The sequence below is a fragment of the Oryza glaberrima genome, chromosome 11 (assembly GCF_000147395.1).
Source record: "Oryza glaberrima chromosome 11, OglaRS2, whole genome shotgun sequence".
Lineage (NCBI taxonomy): Eukaryota > Viridiplantae > Streptophyta > Magnoliopsida > Poales > Poaceae > Oryza > Oryza glaberrima.
The window spans coordinates 13509021-13518950 of NC_068336.1; the positions used below are offsets into that span (position 1 = coordinate 13509021).

Below are 9930 nucleotides of genomic sequence, written 5' to 3' on the forward strand. Positions count from 1 at the left end.
CTTTTTTTCTTTTTTATAGACGACGGATATATTTTGAACCTTAGTAGAGAAGTAGAGAAAACCGATTCAAATACGGATGACGTACCAAAATCTCGGCAAAGACACCTTCAATTTCTATAATAGTAGAGATAGAGATTATAATAAAATGCATTTTCCTTTGTCCATTTTGTTGGTACTTAGTGCACTGGTATGCCTGTACATTTTATTTAACTTACTTCATTGAGCGGAGAGACGAAAATTTAATTTTCTCTCCAAACCAGATATCCGGGACATAATAGTCCACCTCTCTTCCCATCGTCTTTTGATGTTTTCCTTAAGGATCAGGATCACCCCCTTACCAGGCGTCAACCGAACACCTGAGAGGCTGAGACCACATTACACACCATATATATAAGTTTCTTATGGTCTTAAACCTCGTAAACCCAACTAGTATAACGAAGGAAACACTTCTGCTATTGAAAGAAAACCACTAAATCAAGTATCCTAATGGCTGTCAAGATAGCTAAAGAAAATCACAAAATCAAATATCCTAACTGACGATCTATGCAGGCGCTGAACCCTATCCTCCGCTGCCGTCTCCAGGTGCCGGCTTCTCGACCAAAAAACCGAAAATTCGCACGGTTCCCATGCCGGCAATAGGCGCCGGCAGCGGCGCCTCTGGTGCTGCTCCAACATCGACCGCCTCTGCCCCTGCCTCAACCGGTGGCAATGCCGCTGCCTCGGCCGGTGCAGCGGCTTCTGCAGCCGCCTCTTCCTCTGCCTGATCATCCTGTGGCGGCAATGCCGCTGCCTCGTTGGCCAGCGCAAGCAGCGCCGGTGCTGCAACTTCTGCACCCACCACCATTGACAGTAGTGGTGGCTGATCAAGTGGTTCCGACGAAGTTACCTCAACGGCGGCCGGAGTAAGGTCCGGCGAAGGTGGTGGTCCAAGAGAGATGTGCTTGCCAGCGACATTCGGCTCCTTCTCGTTCACGGTCACCTTCTCCTTAGTTTGGTGCTTCCTCATGTGGCCGCCGAGCGCGAAACCTGTCTTCCACTCCATGCCGCATTCTCTGCACCGATGCTTGCTGCTGTCGGCGCCGCCGTGGCACCCGTCGGCCCCCGTGCCGCTGCTGCCCTGCTCGGAGGCTGCCGCCGCCGCTGCCTTGCTCCTGTTCTGGTGGCCGGCAGCGTGGCCACCTAGCCCCTGGTGCGTGGGGAACGCCCTGCCGCAGCCCTGCATCTTGCACATGTATGGTAGACTTTTTTGCGGCGCCCCTTCGACGACGACGACGCCGGCGTTCGGCGCGGCGGCCGCTGGTTGGTGACCGACGGCCTGATTATGATTGGGAGGATTGGCCGGTGGCGCTGGTGGCGACGGCGGCGCGCTGCTGCTCCCGTGTGGACCGGAAAGATCAAGATCGGTTCTGGGCTCAGCGACCACAGTGACACGAGAGTTGTCTGCGGCATTATACTTGGGGGTGGCAATGGATTGCTGACGGTGAATTCTCATGTGCCCGTCCACGGCCTTCCGGGTGTCGAACTCCTTCCGGCAGATGCGGCACGCGAACACCTCCCGCGCCATGGTCGACACCGCGGCTGCTGCGGCGGCGGCAGCGGAGGCGATGGCAACGATGGCGCTTCCGTTGCTGGTCGTCAGCACCGACCCGGCAGATGGTGCGGGCGCCGTAGCAGCGTTGTCGAGGCGGCACCGTTTGTGCTCCGCGCAGCCATCGCCATTGTCGCGGGGAGGGAGCACGGCGCGTCTGTGGTGGGGAGGGAGCACGGCGCGTCTGTGGTGCTCGTCGTCGTCGTCGGTCTCGGAGCCCGAGACGTGGCAGTCGTAGCAGATCTCTCCCTCCTCGATCTGGTCATCGTCGTCGACGTTTGGGCGGCGGCAGCGGTGACCACCCTCCATGGCGCCCTTGCTGGAATTACCACCCTCCATGGCGCAAATATTCTTGGCTTCTTCTTGTTGCCCTAGGGATCCATCCAATCTGAGATGTTAATTGCCTCGATACGACTCGCGAAAGCTAGAGGAAGAATCTGATACGACTCGCGAAAGCTAGAGGAAGAATCTACTCAGGCTAGGGTTTGTTCCACTAATCCGCTCGGTGGCTGTAGGCGGCCGCAGCGAAGCAGTGATGGTTAATTATATATATAGCGGCGTGCGTGTTGCATGCGTTTTTCGCGGCGTGTCTGTGTGGCGCGCACGAGAGAGAGATCGAGAGAGAGAGAGGAGAGAACCACTCGGATGCGGCTGGGCTCCCCTCCTCCCAACGAGAAGGGAACTTAGAAAGTTTGCCTCTGTTACGATCGGCTGGGATTGGAAAATAATTGAGGAAAGAATTAAAAAGAAATTTAGAAGTTGGAAAGGAAAACATATGTCTGTTGGGGGAGATTAATTTTGATTAATTATGTGCTTTCAAGTTTGACAATGTTTATGATATATTTTTTTCAGATTCCAAAAGATGTTCTCAGAAAGATTGATTAGTGTAGATCATGTTTCTTTTGGCAAGGTGGTGATCATAAGAAAAAGATCACAAGATAGGATATGATTTATCAACCTAAAGATGGAGATGGTCTTGGAGTTCATAATTTAGAAATTCAAAATCAATGTCTTTTGAGTAACTGGCTATTTAAGTTAATAAATAACCAAGGTGTTTGGCAAGATTTGCTAAAAAAGGAAATATTTTAATAATCAATCTTTAACCCAAGTTGGGAGGAATCAGGAGGATTCCTATTTTTAGTCAGGTCTTATGAAATTTATGTATTCGTTTCTAAATATGGGTTCCTGGATTGTGAATAATGGTGAACAAGTCAGATTTTGGGAGGATAAATGGGTTGGTAACCATTCCTTTAAAGATAGGTACTGTCACACCCTGAAGTTTCCCTCCTTTTCTTGCTTTAAAAATTGGTTAAATAAATTGCCCAAAGAAATTATCTTAATTAACCTAGAGCTAAATCCCTAATTAATAAATGCAATTAATAATTAGAAATAGCGTGGTGGAATTTTTCTTGAGTTCCCCATGTTCCAATGCATTAACAAGATTTTTAGTGGAATTTTCAGAGCCTTGTAAATAATTTTAACCAATTAAAAATCACCAAAGGGCAATATAATCCCAGAAAAAAAATCCTTTTCCTCTTCTTCTTTTCTTTTCCTTCCTTTTTCTCTAGATGGGCCGTCGGCCCATCCCTCTCCCCGCGCTCGGCGCCCCTTCCTAGGCCGGCCCACTCCTCCCTTCCCCTCCCCGAAGTCCATCCCACCTCCCCTCTCCTCCCGGACGCCAACAGGTGGGGCCCACCTGTCGGTCGTCCCTAACCTCCGGCAGCCGCCACCATCCACCGCCGAAACCGCCGCTCACGCCGCCGGTTTTCCCGCTTCCCGCGCCCACTCCGCCCGTGCCGCACGCCCACGTCACCGCCCACCTTCCCCACGCCTCCCTCCAGCTCGCGCGCCCGCAAGTGGTGGGGGATTTGAAATCCCCCAACACCCTCTCTCTCTCTCCTCCACCTCTCCACGTCGCCGCCCAAATAGGGGCCATCCCCGGCCGTTTCCGCCCCTCCCTCGCCCATAAAAACCCTCACTCGAGCTCTCTCTCTCGTTTCCCCCATTTGCCGCACTCTCCCGTGCCGTCTACTGCCCTCGCGCCGTGCACCCGAGCTCCGCCGCCGCCGCCCATCTCCGGCCGCGTGCCGTCGCCACTAGAGCCGCCACCGCGCCAAGCTGCCGCCGCCGCCAGCTCCGCCGCCGTGTGGGCCATCTCGGCCACCGCCTCGCGTCGCCGGAACCCCACCGGAACCCCATCTCCCTCGCGAGCCGATGAGCTATCCATTCCCCTCCGTCTCCGGCCGGCCGCTTTGGTCGTCGCGGTCGCCCTCTCCATCCCTAACTCCTCTCCTCCCCTCCTCTAGGTGTCGCCACCGCTCGTCCGCCCCTCCTCTCGTCGGGTCGTCGTCGCCGCCTTCGTCTTCCGCTCCGGCCGCCGTGTCGCCGGTGAGTCCTCCCTCCCCCTCCTTTCCTCACCTTCCCGCGAGCGCCGGCCACGCCGCTGCTCCGGCCATGCGCCGCCGCCTTTCGGCCGTCGACACCGCTTCCCGCACCGCCGGTCACCGCCGTCGGTGGCCGTGCCTCGCCGCCGCCTCGCATTGGTCGGCCGGTCGGCCTTGAGGCCAAGCCGAGCCTGGCCGGCGCCTCCCTCGCCTCCCCTTTGAGCCGCCGCCCGGTGGGCCCCGCCTGCCAGCTGCCCCCTCTCCCTCTCTTAGTGCCGCTGACCAGTGGGGCCCGCATGTCGGCGCCGCCCCCCTTTTCGCTGACGTCAGCCCTGGCTTTATTGCGTAATAAAATGATTAAGGCTTTTTCTTTATTAGTAAAAACACAGTTTATCTTCTAAAATTCATAAGTAATTCAACCGAGCTCCGTTTAAGTCCATTCAAGTCTCAGTAAATCAAGAAAAATGCAAAGAATCCATTAAAAATGGTTTTGTTTCCTGTTTCAGTAGTCTTATAGCATGTTTTGCTTGTGTGCTTTGTTTGTCGCGTAGAATTCGGCCGTTTCGTCGATCCGCGGTTTCTCGAAGACGTTGCTGAGGTCTCATCAGTTCGAGAGCAAGGCAAGTCATGCAATACGTTTGAACATATTGTACCCAATTTACCAATATCCCGCATTTCTATAAAATCTTGCATTCTTTTACAATATCATGTGGGATGGGTCCTACTACTCAGCCATATATTGATTTCCTTATGCCATTGACAACTTGGGTATTAAAATGACTAGATGCTGGTTTAGGAAATGCTTAGCCACGCTTAATTCTACTAGTACACAAAAAGGGGATCTCATTAAAGCATAGACTGTGATTATTGGCAATAGCTTTGGATTGGTGCCACCGCAATGGTGTTAGTTAATTAAAATACACTGAATGGTGGGCTGTGGGTGCATGGTTTTGCTGGTCGCACCCATAGCAATTAAGGACCGGTTCACGGGAAACCCTGGGAGACTTACCGTGCTTACCACAAGCGGGAGTGGGTAACTGCTTGATCTGAAGTATAGCTCGACCCTTTCCTCGGCACCGGTGGCGAGGGTGGGCGTGATGGAGTTGGGTTGGCCGGGGTGTCCGGTTGTCCAGCTGCCGGATTCACCGCGGCGCAAGAGGGGACCGCCCACTGCCTTTTGAGGGGTGGGGGTGAAACCTTAGCGTGGTGTGGATGGTTAGGGGAGGGTTATGTGGAGGGTCTTGTCACGATTTCCCCCTTTGCAGTATCATGGTGATACTTCGGGGCATGGCGACATGTGTGGAATCGTGTCTTGTGGGTACAGTTGTACACCTCTGGCCAGAGTAAAACTATTCGAATAGCCGTGCCCGCGGTTATGGGCGATCAACCAGATTCACCGTGATTAGTCTCACCCCTAGTTTAGCTTAATGAACTGGTGTAGTTCAGGTGGTTGGTTGGGCCTGTTGCAACGTGGTGTAGCGTTGGACAGTGATTGGTTAATATTGATTAATTACTACCGTTGTTTTACTGCTTCCAACTACTGCTTTGAAATGCCTGCTTTGTGCAAAAGAACCCCTAGCTTCCTTTGGTTATATCCTGCATCATACCTCCTCTTCCGGTATGACTTGCTGAGTACAGTGGGTAGTACTCAGTCTTGCTCTCTTTTCCCCCACACCAGAGATGAAGTTCTTCTCAGTTGCAGCCGTCTCAGAGAGGTTGGTTTCGTCGCTGCCGTCAAGGTTTGCCTGTGGAGTGGAGTCGCCCGCTGCTAAAGTCAAGCTTCCCGGTTTAGCTCGCTTCTATCTTTCCCGCTGCATTTGTAATCTTTTATATTTTTGTAAGACGTGGATCTGTATGTCAACAATTGTCGTTTGTGTACCCTGGCTGGTCCTGGACAGGGGTTTAATGCACATTCAGCTTAGAAATTCTGGTTCGTGAATTTCTGGGCGTGACAGGTACCCATCTTTATATGCTATAGTTCGAAGGAGAAACTCCTCGATTGCAAATGTTATGTGTTATGTTCCTTTAAATGTTTTTTTAGGAGAGCTTTAGTAGGGTAGAACTTGACTAATTGGCATAATTTGTGTGTTTCAATTGTGCATATCCATTTGACAGAGGACAATGATATTTTCAGATGGAATCTTCATCAAAATGGTCAATTCTCGGTTCGTTCTATGTACTTAGCTTTAATTAATAATGGCTACATTGAGAGGAATAAGTTTATTTGGAAACTTAAAATGCCTACTAAGATTAAGATCTTTATGTGGTACCTGCTTAAAGGTGTTGTCTTAACAAAGGATAACTTGGTTAGAAGGAATTGGTATGGTAGTTTGAGATGTTGCTTCCGTATGAAAAATGAGACTATCGAACATTTATTTATTTATGGAATGTCATTATGCAATATTTGTTTGGAGAGCATTACAATTTTCTTCTGGTTTAAATATTCCATATAGCATATCTCATTTTTTGAGAATTGGCTTGTGGGGATTGATAAAAAAACCAGTAAACTTATTCTGGTAGGAGCTTCTACTATATGTTGGTCTCTATGGTTGAATAGAAATGATATGATTTTTGACAAATCACCATCTATATCTTATATGTAGGTTCTTTTCAGGGCAACACATTGGCTCTGGTCCTGGGCACAACTGCAAAGTGAGAATAAGATATTAAGTTAATAAAAGCTACATGTCGTAATCTTGAGTCAACGGTTATGCAGCTTTTTGCCAACTTCGGATGGAGATTCATAAATAGAATTCAATAATTTTGTGATCTTTTCTTGCGTTGGTTTCCAGTACTGAGCGTGTGTTCCTGTCCTTTTAGACCTGTGTTTTTATGACTTTTTTGCCATGCGTTTTTATTTGTATGAATTGGTGTAATAATTGGCTGTAACTCATTGAGTAAAGGCTGGGATTCTATTCCATTATTAAAAAACGATCGACTGCAGAGAGAGAGGAGATTTTATGGTGGGACATATAACTTTCCTTAATATTCAAAATCTTTTAGAGATTACATGCGGTAGATATGTAGTATTTAAAATTTCTGAAACTGAAATTTGGTTTAAGATTGTACCGCAAGAAATTATTTAAGGAGATAAAATATATGATGGATTGTTACTCCACGATAAAAAAATGGTTAGGTTTTTAATTAATTAAATAATTCTAGCTTTATGGATATTCCTAAATAAAAATGGTTTAATTTCAATACTTAACAATTTAAACTTTTTTGTCTGCACCGTAGTTTGCTTTTTGGTTTTTTTATGTGTTTCATTAGTCTATGTTTAAAATTTTCCAAACACCCTTCTTTCGGAAAGTTTTCTGACAATAATGTGTTTGTGCTATGTCTCTAAAAACATAATTTTCTCTTTTGTTACACACTCTTTTCCTTTTGTTTGAGACTGACTCCTTTTGGTTGTTTTTCTTTTCTTCCTCCTCTTGAAGTTGTCATGCTGTGCAGTAAGTTCACTTTAGGTCCCTCAAATTGTCACCGAGTTCGAAATTCGTCCCTATATCAAAACCGGATACAACGCATCCCCAAACTTACAAAACCATGCAAATAAGGTCCCATCAGAGTATTGTCTCTGGTTTTGGCTAACGTGTTGCCTACGTGGCACTACATTCATTAGGTCTTCGTCCCACGTGGTGCTTACATGGCAATTGATTCAAAAAAAATAATAAAACCAATGGGACACACGTCAGCTACACACAAAAAAGTAATAAAAATGATGGGCCCATGTGGCCCCACATGTCATCCTCCCTACTCCCCTCTTCTCTCTATCTATCTTTTTCTTTTCTTTTTCATTCTTTTTTCATCTTTTGCTTCTACTACTATATGTTATCCAGCGGCTGGCGGGAGCGCCGCGCCAGCGGAGAGGGCGACAGACGGGAGTGTCGTGAGGGAGGAGGCAAGATCATCGGGCTGGCCGATGTGAGAGGAGCGGCGGCGCTCGCTAGCCAGCAGGAGGGAGGGAGAGGAGCGGCGGTGCACGGGGGTCGGTGGCCAGTGGGAGGGCAGGAGAGGAGAGCTGTTGTGCGCACTACAAGAAATATGACGTTCTGTGACGAATTCCTCATGACATCGGAGCTATTCGTCATTAGCACATTCTATTTTATGACGATTAGTATGAGATGGGGTCGCTTAGTGACGAAAAAAATGTGTTCGTCGTTAATACCAACTAGAAAGTCATAAAATATTTCAATGGGACATCATGATGAATATTAACTTGTCATATGGGGCACAAAGCAAACGTCATAGATATATATAATACATTTCTAGAAAAATATACTCCCTCTATCCTATAATATAAGGTGCGGTTAAAGTTGTCACGGTCTCTAAAACTAATCTGTAGCTTATAATTTCTCATATACTATAAGATTTGTAGCAACAAAATTATAACCATATGAAAGTAAATTTAAATGTCAATCTAATGATATAATTTTTAACAAAAAAATTCATTTAATATTATACTAAGTATTGGTCAAATGTTTAAAAGTTGAATCTTGAAATGCGTGCACACCTTATATTATAAGATGGAGGGAGTATTAAAAGTTAAAGCAATTTAATCAAGTGAATTAATGAGGAAACTAAAATTTTCCTGTAAAAATCATGGCCGAAAATATTTTTGTAATATTCTACGTGGTCTAAATTATTCTTCAAAATTTTACGTGAATTTTTGGAGCTCAATAACTAATTTTAATACCCCCAAAGTTCATTTAACCTATTAAAATAAATAGAAAACAAATTAAAATTCATCTCTCTTCCTTGGGCCTTTTTCGGCCCAAGAATTACACTCTCCCTCTCTCAGCCCGCAGCCTCTCTCTCCCTCCTCCTCCCTCTTCGGGCCGCCGGCCCAGCCCTTCTGCTCCTCCCTCGTCGAGAAGTCCATTTTAGCTCCTCCTTTCAATTCAAATAACTTTTTTTAGGTAGTAAATGATTTTAAATAAAAAAATGTCAACAATAAAGTTGTATAAATTATCAAGATCTATAACTTTTGTTTTGGTGATTTTGCTATATGACTTTGTTTCAATAATTTGAATTTGAATTTCAAATTATGACAACTTCAAACAACATTTTTAAATACTAAATGATTTCAACTAACAAAGTTATCAACAACAAAATTGTATAACTCAGCAATATCTGCATGTTTTGTTTAGGTCATTTTGCTATATGACTTTGTTTCAATAATTTGAATTTGAATTTCAAATTATGACAACTTCAAACAATATTTTCAAATACTAAATGATTTCAAATGAAAAAAGCATCAACAACAAAGTCGTATAACTCATCAATATCTCTAACTTTTATTTTGGTCATTTTTTCATCCGATAATAGTTTATAAAACCATATAAGAGATATGTAATTTTTATGAACAATGTTATTATCACTTTATCGGATGATGAAATGACCAAAATAAAAATTATAGATATTGATGAGTTATACAACTTTGTTGTTGATGACTTTTTCAGTTGAAGTCGTTCACTAATAAAAAATTATATTTGAAGTTCTCAGACTTTGAATTTCAAATTTCAAATTATTCAAATAGAGTCAGATAGAGAAATAACCAAAATAAAAATTTTGCATCTCAATAAGTTCTACAACTTTGGTTTTGGTGACTTTTCTATTTAAAATCATTTATTTACCCCAATTTTTATTCGAAGTTGTCAAATTTTAAAAATTCAAAATTTGAATTGTTCAAATGAACTTATTTGTAAAAAGGACCAATACAATAGTTGTAGATCTCGATGAGTTCTACATTTTTGTTGTTTATGATTTTTGCATTTGAAACTCAAAATTCAGCCTAAAATTAAATTTAAAGTTCTCATGAATTTAAGGTGCAATGCCCATTTTGTCCATACAATTTAGTAAGTACTGCGAACAAACTAGGGACAGTTTAGTAAATTCGCGTCGGATTGCTTCTTATCCATATAATCTGTTCCCCAAACCCTAGCCCAAACTATCCAT

At 45.1% G+C, this 9930-nt stretch overlaps 1 protein-coding gene across 1 annotated transcript; it reads right to left on the bottom strand.

Annotated features, from left to right (window-relative positions):
- Positions 1–559: 559 nt before the first annotated feature.
- Positions 560–2082, bottom strand: LOC127755924 (uncharacterized). The gene has a single exon (XM_052281535.1). The coding sequence runs from the start codon at positions 1925–1927 to the stop codon at positions 560–562; it is 1368 nt and encodes a 455-aa protein (XP_052137495.1). The 5' UTR covers positions 1928–2082.
- Positions 2083–9930: the final 7848 nt, after the last annotated feature.

What these genes read in the sequence shown, in the direction of transcription:
- LOC127755924 (XM_052281535.1), bottom strand. Translation starts at nt 1,927, where the DNA reads ATGGAGGGTGGTAATTCCAGCAAGGGCGCCATGGAGGGTGGTCACCGC.